Source organism: Nanorana parkeri, unplaced genomic scaffold (genome assembly GCF_000935625.1).
Source record: "Nanorana parkeri isolate BGI_ZX_2015 unplaced genomic scaffold, ASM93562v1 scaffold69, whole genome shotgun sequence".
NCBI classification, from domain to species: domain Eukaryota; kingdom Metazoa; phylum Chordata; class Amphibia; order Anura; family Dicroglossidae; genus Nanorana; species Nanorana parkeri.
In genome coordinates, this window is record NW_017306337.1 from 1,655,140 (window position 1) to 1,672,224 (window position 17,085).

Below are 17,085 nucleotides of genomic sequence, written 5' to 3' on the forward strand. Positions count from 1 at the left end.
GGGGTGCCCCCAAATTACACTCTAATAACAGCTCCTGCGCTGCTTATCCAAGTTTTGGCTGGGGTTGGACTTTGACAATAAAACCTCAGACCATATGTATTTACCTCTGAGGCGCCATATGCATGCAGTCCCATGCTAATATTTCCATGTCACATTAACAAAAGTTATTGATCGGTTCTAAATGACTTTGTTTCACAAAGGTGCAAAATCTGAGGTCTCAACAGCAGCTACAAACAAAGAAAAAGATCAGCTGCAGGGAGACAAGAGGCAATACTGGCAATGTGTCCCTTGCCCTCTTCTTGCCTTGTTTGGCCACAGCTTGCAGAGTTTATGTCCTTTAAAATAAGTGGATGTGTAACGTCATCTTTTTTTTTCCCTCAGGATTCAGTAAGAGTTCCTGTCTGTATCTGAATAGTTTTATAAAATTAGTAATGGCATCTTTCAAGCAACAAATGGCAGCAATCCAAACGAATTACATTTAACCTGGAAATCGCACAATGGAAGGGGTAGTTTACTGAGCACGTAATAATAAAATTACGTTTGCTAATACTGTATATGTGGAAGCAAAATATTCATATCTTTCAAGGACACCAGTGTTATTGAATGCAGGAAGATTGTGATGATAAAGTATGGTAAGTGTATCTGGATACTTCCGTATTGTTCACAGGACACTTTAGGTAATTTGAAAGTATAATAGATATAATAAAGTATCTATTTCCAAAGTAGTGCATTTTCGGCCAAGATGAACAATAGGCAATGCTGATGAAAGACCGGTAGATACTGTATCTATATTTTGTTCTTTTGCCTGTCTGTGGCTCTGTTTACCTATCAACATGCATGCTACATTGTAGTGTGCAATTTTATTTTTCTGGTAGTGTAAGCTAGAATTTTCCTCCTACAAGTTATTTAAAGGCTAAAAACTATTTATATTTTGGGATTTTTTCCCCCCAACAGATCCCTTCCACACAAACTGCTTACAGTAAGAAAAAAAAAATCCTGGTGAGGATTGGAATCGCAGGATATTCAACTTCTTTCTCAATTTTGTTTGTTCTTAGCTAAACAATCCAAATAGCCAGTCTGTGGGATACAAATTACAGAAAGCTATGTATATGACAGCTATGCGTTATGAATATTCTAGACACACAGACTTTTCAAAGCTGCTTGGATATATCCACAGCGTGTGCAAATATGTACTCCTTTCTACAATACACAGAGATGAACATAGAGACCTGCTGTAGCTATGGTCACAATACCTAGTAACATACTTATTTTCTATAAGAGTCACTTTACCCCTTAAGGGGATCAAATTATAGGTGGGTTGTTTGTGACTTTGTTTCTACAAACTCTCATCCTTTTCCATCTTCGGCATTACTGTCTGTGCAACCTCTCACCTCTGTGAGACTACTAAACTCATAGTAACTTTCCTATCAATTTAGGATAATCCATCCAACTCTGAGAGCTCACTATGTTCACTGGTAAGGAGAGATATCAATCCAAAGTGTCTTGTCATCCACTGACAAATGGTTTTCTGATTCAAGCTCCATTAGGGGGGGCCTATACATCAGTGGATGCATTTGTGACTCCTTTATTCTTCTATATTAGAAAATAGAACATGGTCTGAAATTATATAATCTGGAAAGAACAAAGCAGGGATCAGCCAAGTCCAACACAAAAAAAAAAGAGAAAATGGACAAATATGAACAAATGTGCTGTCATTTACTACCAATGGTATCTGGATATGTGATTGCTAAAACGTTTTTAGGTATTGGTTTTAAAAATAATCCTTTTTATTTTGCTATTTGTGTCCAATTGCCCTCATTTCTGTCACAGAAACAAGAAGAGAGAAAAAATTCCCCTTAGACAGTTGTCAGGCATCCCTTTTGAAAGATTTCTCCTCACCTTCTACAGCACTGACAACAGTAAATGTTTTACTTCCTATAACTGTTCCAGTCAGGGGCATATCTGCCGCAAGGCAAACAAGGCATTTGCCTTGGGCGGCACTTTCAATGGGGGTGGCAAAAAACGCCTCACCTGCCATTACCTGTATCAGTGCCGATACTGGGCATTTTCACAAGTACTCGCACTCATGAAAATGCGATGAAACCGGCACTTTAAATTTTTAAACACAAGCGGCTGTCGTAAGCTCCTGCTCTTTTTGGGGACCACACGGCAGCCTTCTGGGGTTCTCACAGTGCTGCTTAAAGTGCCGGCCGCACATCTCCTCCATCCTGTGGAACCCCGCCACCCTCACCGCCCACAAGACCCATTTTAAGACCCTGCACAGCCCACCTTAGAGCCCGCACAGCCTCCTGAGACCCCACACAGCCCAGCTAAGAGCCCGCACAGCCCTCCTGAGAGTCCACACAGCCTCCTGAGACCCCGCACAGCCCTCTTGAGATGCTGCACAGCCACCTCAGACCCCACACAACCCACCTGAGAACCCTGCACAGCCCACCTGAGACCCCGCACAGCCAACCTGAGACCCCGCACAGCCCACCTAAGACCTCACACTGCATCTTGAGACCCTGCACAGCACAGCTCACCTGAGAGCCTGCATAGCTCACCAGAGAGCCTGCATAGCCCACCAGATCCTATTACTTCAGCTATGCATCATTGATTGTTGGGCACTAGGTTAATGTTATGGTTAGATTGTTTTTGGTCATGCTGCGCATTTTATTTTTTATTAGACTACCTAAGGGCCACCAGATAGCGGGCCAGCACATATGGTTTTTACCCTCATGGTCTGTCCACCTTGGTTGGCACCCACATACATTTACAGCGGCATTACATAGACCTTCATAGTGAGAAACATAAATACCTAACCTATTTTCTATAACATGTACTATGTTTATTCTGGCTACCATATGTCACATTGCGACACATGCGTTATCACTCTTATTTACAGATCTTGCTTTGATTTCATTTTATGTTTCATCTCTCTCTTTTGCTTCACACTGCCCATGCATCCATCTTGGTATCTTGCGTTTCTTGTACATCTATATGTAATTTTGCATATTGACATTTAACTTCCTCTATCTGCCAAGTTTTGCATTGTTTACATCTTATAGCCCGCTGGCTACGGATGGCGTCCAGCCCACTGCTAATGCTGCTCATGCATTTATTATTATTATTATTATCATTATTATCAATCATATTTCATTTTAATTTTTTTTCATTGCATATTTTTTAACTTGCAATAACCTACCTCATAGACCCATTAATCCCGGGTCTTTTCATTAGCTTTGGGAGTGACTTGATATCTTGCACCATACATACCAGTCCAGTCATACATGGATCAATCGATTTGTCACTATTGGTAGTATCTATAATATCCTACATTATGATTCCATGCATTCCTTGCTTCATAAATTGCACATGATGTATAAATAGGCAACTAATATCTAAACAATACTGTTTGCCGATTGCTTTCATATATATATGTATTACTATTTTGTTTTACTTGATGCATAGTTTGCTTAATATGATGCATATTGCAAATGTCATGGCCCATTTCTTCCCTGGGTGGTGACTCCACCTTGCTGTCCGATACTGCCAGCCCCCGTCAACTAGCGTCCCGATGTGGCTATGTCAACCTGTGATGTGGCCGATTCCACACCTCTTTGCTGCGTGCGTCCTATGCGGGAACAAGGTGCTGTCTTCCCCCTGACGATACTATGGGGTGTGACCGAGACCACGTCATTCCGACGCGTGCGGCTCCCCCACATGTTGACACACAGATTAGGGCGTGACTAGAGACTGGCTGGGCACTCTGTACAGCAGCAGACCACTCCCCCAACACTGTCTAACGGCATACTGTATTGCGTTTATTCAAATTACGGCAGGATTATGACGTCATTATGACATCACAAGGTACAGCAGGTATTATTGTATTACAGTAAGAGCGGTTAAGGTCTGGAACTCACTGCCATCGGCAGTGATTTCAGCCAAGAGTGTAGATTTGTTCAAGAAACGTTTGGACAATTTCTTGAGGGACCGTAATATCCAGGGATACCAGTATCCCTAAGAATGAGATGATGCGTGGACCTATATGGGTTGGACTTGATGGACGTATGTCTTTATTCAACCCCAAATACTATGTAACTATGTATTGGGATAGGTCTGTTATCACTTATTGGTGTGTATATATTGAGGTGTTTTACTTGTATCTGTATCACTTGTTTCTGCCTGATGAAGGGGATCCTGTGTGACCCCGAAATGTTGCACTGAGTGTATTTTGCTATGCATGTACGTCAATAAATAGATTACTTGATTTGCCTTTGGAGTGCCGGTGTCCATTCATCTATTCATGCATAGCCCACCTGAGACCCTGGAGACATCAGACCGCCACCCCAGAGCAACACAAAGTATGTAGCATCATATTATTCTGCATTGCTGTATAATGTATTGGCGGGATTTCTAGTCCTCTATAGCTGGTGGTATTTTGCATTGCTAATAGCGCAACCTCTCAGAAGCTGCATACATCGTGCACGCTGTAAACAGGCACTGACCGGTTATGCAAAATGTCTTAAACAGGAAGGGGTGAGGCAAATTTTGATTGGGGAGTGCCCAAGTTTAGTCTTGCCTAGGGCAGCACAAAACCAAAATACACCACTAGTTCCAGTGACAATTGTCCCCAGGATAGATAGAGAAGGTAAATCTCCCCAGTGGGGGACACAGCAATAACAGCCTGATAGAGGATCCAACACATAATCCCCCCCCCCCCAAAAAAAAAACAAGTTTTGCCTAAAAATGAACTTGAAATTTACATATTTTATATATAGAAATACCTGTTCAAATACATCTGTACAAAGGAAGGTGTAAGATTCCAAAGTGACAGCCATTCTGCTGTCTGGCTGTGTTAGTTTATCCTATTTGCTAAAACGTTTGTTTTAATTCCCCACCTTGCTCTGCAGCCTACCCATTCTTGAATTCCTTTCCATCTTCTTTCACTTTTAACATCACCGGCACTATTCTTTACCTCCCCACCTTGCTCTGCACCCTTCCCATTCTTGAATTCCTTTCCATCCTCTTTTTACATCACCAGCACTTAGCATTATTCTTTCTACATCACACACCCTTCAGAAGTTATGCTGGTGCAAGAGAGCTTGTACCACCTTGTGGGGTGTGTTCATAAGTCACAGGTATTTATATCTGAGTTGCTTTGCAGGCTCCTGTCAATCGGAGATGTTTCTCTCTGCTTTGTGTGAGTGACATTTACATCACCATCTATAGGATACTGCTCAGCACGGTATGAACAGCGTGAGTTCTCTTCTTCTCTGTCCTACTTGAAACACTGGCTTGTATAGTAACCCAGCAGATGGCTCTATATTGGTTAGCTGGAAATTCATTCCATCCAAAAGAATTTACAGAGCAACTTGAAGACAAGTAAAGGAATACAGTGACACAAGTGAAAATATACAAGACTGCTGTATGCCAGGGAGACCGGATGCTGTGTATCTTGGAGTGACAAGGCGTGAATTCTTTCCCCTTCTATGGACATCTGATTGACATTTATCAACTCATTTGACCTGTCAACCAAGGAAACCTGCTGAACATCCTACTAATAAACTCAGAATACCTTTAATCTAGTAAATACTTCAAACTCAAGTGACATCTGACTAGAAGACTAAAACTCATTCTGCTGCACAGAGCAGAGAGTACACTTGTGTAACCGAGAGTTAACAGCAGACTTATCCATTGGATAAAGCAGAGGCTAAAAACTTTGCATTACAGCCTCTTCTCTTTCTTCTGAATCAACCTTGGTGACCCATTCTCACCATGGGCACTTTTATTGGACATATTTCTCCTGGGCTGGCATTCCTGTCTTTTGGTTTACTGTATGCTATTCGTTACTCCTGGATGGTCCTGAATGGATGCAAGGTTCAGTATGCCCCCCGCACCAAAACTAAACAAAAGTTTTGGAAGACTTTGCCCGCAGAGGCAGTGATGAAGCTAGTTTATTCTTTTATGGCTGTTTTAGCGGAGTTCTTCTTTCCTCCAGGAGTACAGAAGCTACGGTTCTTTCGCTCAGATGACCCTGAATATCACTTTCAGCACCCCAGTGAGTGGCAGCATGCCACCATGTATGGAACTTTCTTTCTAAGTGGGATCCTGGACATAATAAGTCAATCCTGTCTACAGAAGCGTAATCCACTGCTTGAGCATGTAGGAGTCACTGCTGCTTTCTTCATCACGACCCTCTTACTAAAGTTCCATGGTCATGGCAAAGAAGCAGTGGAAGTGCAAGTCCATCAACTGCTACTGATCACTTGTGGCATAAATTGTGCCATAATGATTTTTGAGATCTGGCATCCAAACCATCGTAAGCTCTGGTTTACCAAGGCATGGTTAGTGAATATACAAGGAACTTGGTTGTTTCATGCTGCCTTTATCTTGTACCGGCCTCCAACAGGACATTTTTGGGACTCATCAGACCCTGCTAACCTCATGTTTCTCACCACGTTCTACTGCTGGCACCTAATCTTGAATGCAGGGCTAGTGTCCCTTCTCTTCTGGCTAGCAAGTATTCTGCACAAACGTTGGGGTAGCAGACCAGGAAGAGATGACTATCAACTGGCTGGGGATAAAGCAGAGTTGGCAAAACTTACTGAAGATGACGATGAAGAACTCTAACGTTTGTGATTGAAATCCTAATTTTATCACACTAGTAGACACGCACTAATGTTTGTTCAGAAATACATTTCCTGTTACAATGGCCCACAGTTTAGTTGTCAGTCACAACAAAGAAGACAGTTTGTACAGGTCAGTAGTACACACACATCTCCAAAAACTTTATATTACTAACAACACATTTGAGCCTTGATTCATGACTGGTAATAGACCACGATAGGAGTTGGTGAGGGTGGAGATTGAGGAGAAAATATTTGATTGGGGTTGCTCTGAACATGAGGTGACTGCTTAGGGTTGTCATTTTGCAGATAACATACATCCATATTTCAATGCATTGAATCCAGAACAGTGGGTGTGAACAGTTTTATAATGACACAGTTATAAAATACCAGAAATGCAGCATGAACAGGCAAGTAAAACATTTATTTATACCTCATTTCTTTTCAGATTTTTAGTTCTGGATAGATGTCACTGTCTTAAATCTCTTATTAGCTTGCTCTTGGTGTCTCTGGGTTTCTCAGCTCCATTTTTCTATCATTAGGGGACTCACTCTTCTCCTCTCTAATGTTGTATTTTAGAGCCTGCAGCAGAAGGATGGAGACTTCTGTTGCTGGAGTAAGACATTACAGTTGGTAAGCAGAAACTGGAACTGCAGTGGACAGTTCTCACCACTGGGGCCTCCAAAATGCATTGAGGGATTGAATATACCAGCATCTATCCATAATTCAGATCAGTACTTGGTGATCTAACCCTGTATAGCAATTCTTCTTCTTTTGGGCTTAATAATCACACTGAGGCTTGAGGAACAAAACATCTCCAACTTCAGAAACATCACTAATTCCTAGTCAATGGACGCTAAAAGTGTTGGTCCATCTAGACCAGGGGTAGGCAGCCTCAGCACTCCAGCTGTTGAGGAACTACAATTCACATAAGTCATTGCAAGACTGTGACAGCAACAGACTCGACTCCCAGAGGCATGGGATTTGTAGTTTCATGACGATTGGAGCGCCAAGGTTGCCTACCACTGATCTAGAAAGAGCTAATGTACAGTATATAGGTGACCAGGATGTTTTTCACTATTGCATAAGAAAATGAAGTCCAACTATTGTTAGTTCTATGACAGAGTCTTTATATTCTTCTTGATATAAAATAAGGTATTCCATGTGCACACTATAGTATCATGTACCAGCACACACTGTCTTGCTGCTGCACTGCTAATTGCCACTCGAAGGGAGGGTGATATCCTAAAGTTGCTGGGCTTCAGACTGTACTTTTAAAAGGTGTTCTCTGAAGAGGGCCCATTCACATACTGCTTGTTATCTAATGCTTTCATCTGTTGTGTAAATTTTTTTCATTACATGTTTTATGGAAAGAAAGCGGGGGGTCTTGTGTGCAGCTCTGTGCATTAAAACTCACACATAATGCATGGATTTGAATGCAAAATGCAACAAAGATCATTTTTAAAAACACATAGATGAATGTTCCATGCATGTTAGGTGCAGTTACAAGTGCAGAGGTGTGAATGGGCTGTGTGAATAAGTAATAGGAATTTAAACCTTCCTACTTGGGTGTTTGTTTGGAAGAAACATAGAGCTGAAAAAGCTCCCATTCTTTAAATCTAATAGTATGCTGTTGTGAAAAGTAATTGATTTTCTACCAAGATGTTCTGCTGTAAACTGTATATTCATCTTGACAGCAAATAACATGTGCCACTTATAAGAAATCGAAATGAATGCTTCTGAAATGCAATTTTTTTTTATATGCCGCAATACATGATGAACAATAAAAGTACCTTTCTACCTTGTAATGTGAACAGAATAGTTGTTGTGTCCTGTTATTTTATATCCGGTAGGGCTGGAAAGAGAAGCACATCCAAGATTCCTCACGTATTTCAGCTGGATGTGGCGTGCTTATAGTTTAATTACCAGTTGTGGATCCCGGGAAATCTAAAGAACCTGCTAGAATAAGCCAAAGGGCAAAACCAACACTACAAGCTGACAGTTATTGAGAAGAAATATTTTTGGAGGGAATTTACCGCCCCAAGCTGGCTCCCATGATTGGCTACAATCTTACATTTAGTTTTCTCATTTTTATTGAGACTGTAGTCTATTGCCGCAGCAAGAGTGGTGGCTACTTTACAACACACACACAGGGACCATGGGGAACAAAAGTAGCCCCCCTCCAGAAGGAAGGACAGTGTCAGAACCAATTCAGAGATGATTTGAGGATCTACAGCTGAGTGATGCCCTTTTAGGTTACAATACTGCTCTAGAAAGTTTTAATACTGGGCAGTTGATTAAACCATAGGACTCTTTATTAAATCTGAGTATAGTAATATACAGTATATCTGCGGTAAACTCTGTTATCTGGTATTTAGCTAACCGAAACTCCCATTTAACCGGCAAAAAAAAAAAAACCCCTGTGTACTCACTATTCTGCCACCTTCCTAGGAGAGGGACAGCGGGAGGATAGAAAAGGTACAGGAATGGGCTGCAAAATGCTGGATTATCCTAAGAATGAGTGTCGGAATGATCCTGGAAATGGGTGTCTGATCGATCGTTTGTGAAAGTGCTGTGTTATCCTATGAACAAGAGCCACCTAGTGGTCACTCCCAGGACTGCAATGTATTGCTAATGATTTAGATTACAATATACTATTATGGTATGGTATGGTATAGGACAGTGGTGGCGAACCTTGGCACTCCAGCTGTTTTGGAACTACAAGTCTCATGAGGCATTGCAAGGCTCTGACAGCCACAGACATAACTCCCAGAGGCAGGTGCATGTTGGGATTTGTAGTTTTGGAACAGCTGGAGTGCCAAGGTTCGCCACCACTGGTATAGGATGTGGTATAGCATTAGTTAAACACATTTTAATAGTAGAACTAGATTTATCTGGAATCTTCCAATCCCCAAGGAGCCAGATAACGGGGAATTTACTGTATATCTATACATTTCATGGTGCCTACATGGCAGCATACTAATGATATTTTGCCATGATAAGCATCAGGAAAGGAAAATTACAGGCAAGTATGATATAACTTTCCATTTTCCCAGTGCCTATCATGGCAGCATATCATTAATATGCTGCCATAATAAGCACCAGGAAAGGAAAATTACAGGATAAGTATGATACAATTTTCCGTTATTTATACACTTGTACGTACATGTATATATATATTTATTAAAATGATAGGAATGGAAGTACATGCGTTTATAAACAAACCAATATTCATACTGTTAGCTTATTTTGTTGTTAATTAATTTTTGTTTTATAGGACATATAAAGAAAAAAGATAAGATGTGCATAAAAAAATGCAGCAGTCTATGAACACAGGTCTGACTGTGCCTAACATGTCACAATATATAGCAATTGTAAACGGTTTAAAAAAAGCTGCAGCTAATCAGGATTTACATGATTATGTCAGGAGGTAAATGCGGACCCTGCATGATAACTGCACAAAGATGGTGCCAGTCTCCTGTGAAGAGAGAAAGACAAAGGCATTAAACAAGGGATGTACTGTGATCTCTTTATTACGTAGCTCAGTCTAGGCAAAGTCACTTGACATGACAGGTAGAGCTTTTTATTTAAAAAAATAAAATGATACTGTTGCTGTATATTGTGACTTGTCTGGAATTTTTTTTATACAGACTTGAAAAGTTACTAGAAGTCTGCTTTAAAGGAGAACTATGAGGTGAGTGCTCTTCACTAACCTTATAGTTCTAGCCGACCTGTGACAATGAGACTGTCACAGGTCGGCTCAGTAGATCGGGAGGTGAGCGAACACATACCGGCGTTCGCTCACCTCTCGATCCTGTCACGGCTCTCTGCCGTGACAGGGGAGTGGCTGGATTCCCCCCTCCCCGCTCCGCCAGCGCTGACTGGCGGAACGGATGGGGGAGGGTACAGCTGGCTCTGCCTCTAAATAGGCAGAGCCAGCTGTCAGTCATGCAGCTGGGCGGATCCCGGCACAATTGTCGGGATCCGATTAAGCTGCGGCGTCTCAGTATACTGAGCCTAGGGTGACGGGAGGACGCTAGTTTGTGTCCTCCCGTTACCCTAAGGAGAGCTATGGGGAAAAGCCCTGACCCCATAGTTCTCCTTTAATTTCATTTCATTATCCTGATCGAAATAACATATCTGGTCCTGTAAATGATGCATCAGTGTAACAAAATAGTGTTGACCAATATTGCAAAAACAAATCAGAAATGTATGAGCTCATTTGTTTCATAAAAATAGGAGACAATCACGAGCATGCAAATGTAAATAATTGATATGGTGTTCAAAAATCAATGACAATATAAAAAGTTGGATAACAGAGAGATATGAATCCAACATGTATTAACGTAGGTTCTGTTGTTGTTGCTGCAATAGTGGTCTACATACCAGACTTCTCGATTAATTTCAGTCCGCTCATGCTGAACATGTCCCCATTCAAGTGTATTGGGAAGACTTCTCAATGCCACAGCACAAGGATCTTTAAAAGGAGAACTATGAGGTGAGTGCTTTTCACTCACCTCATAGTTCTAGCCGACCTGTGACAATGAGACTGTCACAGGTCGGCTCAGTAGATCGAGAGGTGAGCGAACACATACCAGGTTCGCTCGCCTCTCTGCCGTGACAGGGGAAGGGCTGGATTCCCCCCTCCCCGCTCCGCCAGCGCTGACTGGCGGAACGGACGGGGGAGGAGGCGGGTACAGCTGGCTCTGCCTCTAGATAGGCAGAGCCAGCTGTCACTCACGCAGCTGGGCGGATCCCGACACAATTGTCGGGATCCGCTTCAGCATCTCAATATACCGCGAGCAGCTGCTCGCGGTATACTGCGGCATCTCAGTATACAGCTCGCAGTATACTGAGCTTAGGGTAACGGGAGGATGCTAGTTTGTGTCCTCCCGTTTCCCTAAGGAGAACTCTGGGGAAAAGCCTTAACCCCATAGTTCTCCTTTAATTATGCTTTCAAAATGAGACTCCATCCCACTGTTCAAAACACTATTAAAATAGACGGGATATCAGAATCTCAGAGGTCTCTGGATATAAGGCTATTATCTGTCATTTGACTATCCCATGGGCTTGCAGATAATAAAGAAGATGCAGTTTTCTGAGTGTTTGAAGAATTAGTTTTTCAAAGAGCTGAACAGGACAGTCAAAGATTTTTCATGAGGAAAACTCAATTCAAATATGTTCCAGGACCAATGGCTTTTTGTCAGGTCTTGACAGTTTATATATTTGATAGACTTTGTCATCACACACTGCTGATTTTATTGCTTTGTGTTCAGTGTAGTATGTTTGTGTTACCTTTACTGCTAGAACTTTATGGAAGTTGATTCCGGGTGTACATGAGCTCTAAAAGCATTACAACCTGTTTTCCTGCTAACCTTTAGACACATTTTAGTCCTTCTATCCGGTAAACAAATTGTTTTACTGTATGTAATACACACAGTCCCCGGGTTACAAACAAGATAGGATCTGTAGGTTTGTTCTTAAGTTGAATTTGTATGCATTCATACATAGGTAAATTGTTTTAGTTTTGGATAGCATAGGGAAGGGTTAACCACCTGTAACACTTGTTTTGCAGTCTGTGTCCATGTACAGAAGATTTCACCTCACTTTCAGTCCGTGACAATTAGATTATGAACATTTTGGGTTGTCATAAGAAATTCATTAGGGTATAACCTTCCACACGCGCCATTATTTTACCTTATCTTTTAAAATTGCGATTTTTGACCAACTGTAACCAAATGCTCTGCCAATAGAGGGAGTTTCACCGCTCTCTGGTCTCTACTTTATCTTCTTTTTCTTTTCTTTACTGTATTAGCAGCACTTGCATCAGATTTGCGTTTCAGCATTGTAACAGGGTGAAGACAAAAAGTGTACGGTACGTATAGGGTTACAAGCCAACTGCCTGCACAGTACCAGACCCAGAAGAGGCGGGCACTCCTCGTCTGCATGTCTAACTTCCTGTAATGTACTGGTTCTTAGTGGCGTCACTCTCTACCAGCACCTACAACACTACTGTGTCTTGTAATGATGTAGCACCAGCGGGTGGGACCAGAGTGCATAGCAGGAGATGCAGGCATCTGCCCACTCTGGAAGTGCCGGATTCTACCAGAGGTCATAGCTCCTGAAGACAGCCCATCAGAGAGGTAAGTAGTCTTCTTTAAGAGGAAGGATGTTTTCGGGCTTATTTAATGCCATGTCCACTGAGCTATGTATTTCTAGACTCAAGCACATGTATGGTGTGAGCAGAGCATATAGAAAACAATTGTTTTCCATGTACCCTGTTCACACCATACACGTAAGGTGGAGTGTAGGAAAATCCAGCTCCATGAACATGGTGTGAACAAGCCCTAAGGGCCCAGTCACACCATAGCCATTGCATTCCAGTGCGGTTCGAGCCCAGAACGCAGCGGATCACATAGATCAAGCCGGGGAGCGTGTTGGTGCTGATCATGTCAATGGCACCGCAGACACTCCTACCGCCCACAGTGTGATCGCCCGCACCAGTACATGTGGTACAGCAATGCATGCATTATTTTTTGCGATGATCGGAAAAAATAGTTCATGCAGCATTTTTTCCAATCGCATTGCACCGGAACTGAGGACATTCCTGTACCTCATGTACCTGTACCTTCTAGAGTGGCCAATCACACTGTGGGGGGGGGCACATCCACGGTGCCATTGACATGAATGGCACAGACAACCCCTCCCGCCCCAGAACGATGCCCGGCTTAATCGATGCGATCCAGTGCGTCCCAGGCTCAAACTGCACTGGATATTGTGTGACTGTGCCCTAAAACATCCTTCCTCACAAATCTTTTTAAAAGGTAGAGTTGCTTTAAAGCTTTTTTTTATAGCGATAAAAAGCAAGAATAAATGAATTTTGACACTCCTGCTCCCCTCAAACCAGCTCCACCTGTTGGATCATTCTGTATATTAAAAGGAGTTGTAAAGTCTCAGCATATACTCTCCTTCCATAACATCAGCATTGTAATAAGAATACATAGTAGAGTTGTTTTTCCTAATGTAATCCAAGGCCATCCCATATCTAGATCACAGCATTTTTGTTGATTTCAGAGATGTTTCGCCACCTTCACCCTTTTTTTTTTTGGATAGAACTTTCATTTGGTAGCCAGTCTGAAGTCATGTAGTTTTACTTTTTTGGTTATCATTAGGAATAAAAAGTAGCAAAAATTGCAAGTAACTTTCAATTTTAATGAATTAGTGCAACCCAAAATATTTATCCCGCAATTAGCAAAGTCTACTACATGGATGTGATCATTACAAAATGTAATTCCCACAATTTAAAGTTCCTGCCTTAATCCAGGAAAGCTTTTGTTTTTGCCCTCTTTGAACATTACAGAGAAACACATAAAAAGGTTAAAAAAAAAAAATGTATTTGCATAACTGGTTAGTACAACATTTACATAAGGTCAAGCCGGGTTTGTGCAGACAAGTGTGACTTGTATGAGGGTGCTATATCTGCAAACTCATGATTGCATGTCTAATGATGTCCAATGCAGTGAGCAAGGTGAGTGCATTCATTCAGCTTAAAGTGTATTTCTACTGCAAACCAAGTCGTGATAACACCTACTTTATATTTGTTACATGTTCCCACTGATATATATATATACACACACACACACACACACATACACACACATACACACACATACACACACATACACACACATACACACACATACACACACATACACACACATACACACACACACAACACATACACACACATACACACACATACACACACACACACACACCCTGGGTTTCCCCAAAAATAAGGACAGTCATATTTTTTTCTCCCCCCAAAAAAACACTCGGTACTGTCACAGTCTCAACACCTGCAGGCTGCAGCTGTCCTGGATGCCGTCCAGTTTTGTGGGATCCCCGCCAGGGAGCCACCTCTCTCGTCGCCAGGTTGGACTGCATGGACCTCCAGTCAGAAGTTCCCTCAGTGACTGAGGCTTAGTCACCTCACCCCGACCCCACCCCACTGATCATACGTTGCTTGCCGCGCCGCTGCCTTCTGGGAAAGGTAATTTTCTGCCCGGCGGCAGCTCTCTAAGCAAAGGCAGACGGGTGTCTGCTTATTTCGTGACACGGGCGGCATGCGGGAGCTGTGTTTAGTCCCCGCCATGACTCTGGTTGCTCTCTGGGCCGCCCCCACCCCCAAACTAGGTCTTATTTTCAGGGTGGGTCTTATATTACAGGAAGGTTTAAAAATAGTGCTAGGTCTTACTTTCGGGGAAACACAGTATTATATAAAATAAATTGTGGCTTACCTTTATAAAATGTTATTTGCTGAAACCTTCAAGGACAAAAAAAAATAGTTCTCCCTGTTTTTGAGAGAGCTGGGCAATTGTCTTTGCCATATTTAAACCTGTACTTTGTGGGCAGAACTGGCCAGTTGCATAAGACTATCTGTCCTAACAAAGGGTTCAAGATAGGAATGCACCGATACCATTTTTTTCCAGACTGAATACAAGTACCAATATTGTTCCTCAAGTACTCCAATACCTTTTTGTGTCATGTGACAGTTTTTCTAAAATAATACAGACTAATGGTTTTTAGGACAGTGGTGGAGCTCCAGGGCCCGGTCCCAGCTGCAATACTGCGAACCTGGTACTGACTAATAAAAAAAAATGTGAATGTTTATTCAATTTTCTATTAGTAACGGGGTCAAATTGAAGATCGATTATTAGTATATATCCTGTTTCTGCGAAAATAAGACCTAGCCCGAAAATATTACCTAGTACTATTTTTTGGAATAGCTAAAATATAAGACCTACCCCGAAAATAAGACCTAGTTGTGACCATTCCCAGGGCCGGTGGTGGCATAAGGGGGAACTTGAAGAGCCGCAGGAGAAAATCAGCGGTGCCAACAAAACCAGCACTAGAGGAAGCAGCGGAGGGAGCAGAGCCGCATAAGCTGATGCCTCCTCTATAGGGCCGGCTCCTGTCACAGGCAGAGTGATACCAAATGCACTCCGCCTGTGAGGAATCTATAGTGGAAGCGCGCGTCGCTCATTTCTGGCCAGCTATTGGTTAGCAAATTGCTCTTGGAAAGGTACGGAACCCCTGATTGCCCTGATCACCATATTTTTGTACATGAATACATGTAGACTGTTGTACATGAATAAGTGTGGATTGTTGTACCTTAAAAAAAAAAAAATAAGACCTACCCCGAAAATAAGACCTAGCGGTTTTTTTTTGAGCCAAAAAATATATAAGACAGTGTCTTATTTTCGGGGAAACACGGTAGAGACAAAAAAAAGAAATTAAGGAACATTTTTCTCGAATTAAATTCCAACAACAAGTTTGTTTTTTTCATTTGGGAAACATTCATTTCCAAAATTAAATGTTAAAATCAGACAAAAGTTTGGACAGTCAAGTCTGATGGATTTATTGAATGTTCTGATGATTTTTTGCATGAACGTTCGTATGAAAGGCTACCGGTGTATGGCCAGCCTAAAGCCTTCTCCAAACCCTTCACCCTTTTGTGAATAACCCTCTATTGTTTTACAAAAGCCAACATCAGATTGTACACATTCAGTACCGTGTCTGACAATCATAGTTGTGATCATGGTTGCAGTGCTGCCACATTAGATAAATCTTCAGCGTGTGTAACACGACATAGATCATGCCACTAAAATAAAGCAGCATATTTCTCATGTGGTTTAAGAATTTACTCCTAAAATACTGCATGTAGAATGATCTGCTGACATGATCATGTGACAGCAGACCAGAGGATTAGGCTAGACACAATGAAGATGCATCTGATACAGTTTTATACCATGTCTAAGCCTGATGCAGTGAAAAAAAAAAAACCTGCCTGCAAGGAGCCTTAAGGCTGGGTTCACACCATATTGCGGACCAGATCTGGAACATAGTGCATTGCATTTTTGCATCGATTTTTAGGCGATTGGAATTTTAAAAAAACCATTAGCTCAAAATGGTCTTACAGGTGCGTTCCAGTGCATTCCAGACCAGACAAAATAGGACAAGCAGTATTTTTCTGGTCTGGAACAGACTGTGCTGGTGAGAAGAGAGGCCAGAAATAGCATAGGGATACATTGGGATGCATTTTTGGTCCGGAAACAGTCTGGTCTGGAGGTAATCTGGATGTGGTGTCAATGGGCCCTAAGGGAAGGAATGATATCTTACTACGCTTTAAGGCCATTGCTTGTCAATGTGAGCATTTCCCATCTGACTACTATAAGCCATAACATGGAGGGGTCCCACATCTGAATTATAAATACAGTTATCCCATGTTTACGTTGCTCGGTGGACCAAGGTACAACTTTCAGTCACAATGCAGTCTGTAGAGAACATTTGTATCCATATGGTCACCAGACCAGACAGCCAAGCCTTGAAGAATGCTAATAAAAAAGAAAAAACTGCCAAATAAAGAAGGTCCTCAGTTTTAGAAGAAAGGGCA

At 41.9% G+C, this 17,085-nt stretch overlaps 1 protein-coding gene and 1 long non-coding RNA gene across 2 annotated transcripts in view; one reads left to right on the top strand and one right to left on the bottom strand.

Annotated features, from left to right (window-relative positions):
* The window catches only part of LOC108804689, a 17,154-nt gene extending 7,358 nt beyond the window's left edge, over positions 1–9,796 (bottom strand). Inside the window, exons 1-2 of the long non-coding RNA XR_001942374.1 lie at positions 9,786–9,796; positions 8,613–8,617 (exon numbers count right to left, since the gene is read on the bottom strand). This is a non-coding gene — a long non-coding RNA (uncharacterized LOC108804689). The remainder of the gene's footprint in view (positions 1–8,612; positions 8,618–9,785) is intronic.
* LOC108804688 (transmembrane epididymal protein 1A-like) lies at positions 5,718–6,634 on the top strand. The gene has a single exon (XM_018576530.1). It carries the CDS (start codon positions 5,779–5,781, stop codon positions 6,631–6,633), a length of 855 nt encoding a protein of 284 aa, XP_018432032.1. The 5' UTR covers positions 5,718–5,778; the 3' UTR covers position 6,634.
* Positions 9,797–17,085: the final 7,289 nt, after the last annotated feature.

Bases quoted from the DNA above. Each gene is read 5' to 3' on its own strand.
- LOC108804688 (XM_018576530.1), top strand. From the start codon at position 5,779: ATGGGCACTTTTATTGGACATATTTCTCCTGGGCTGGCATTCCTGTCT.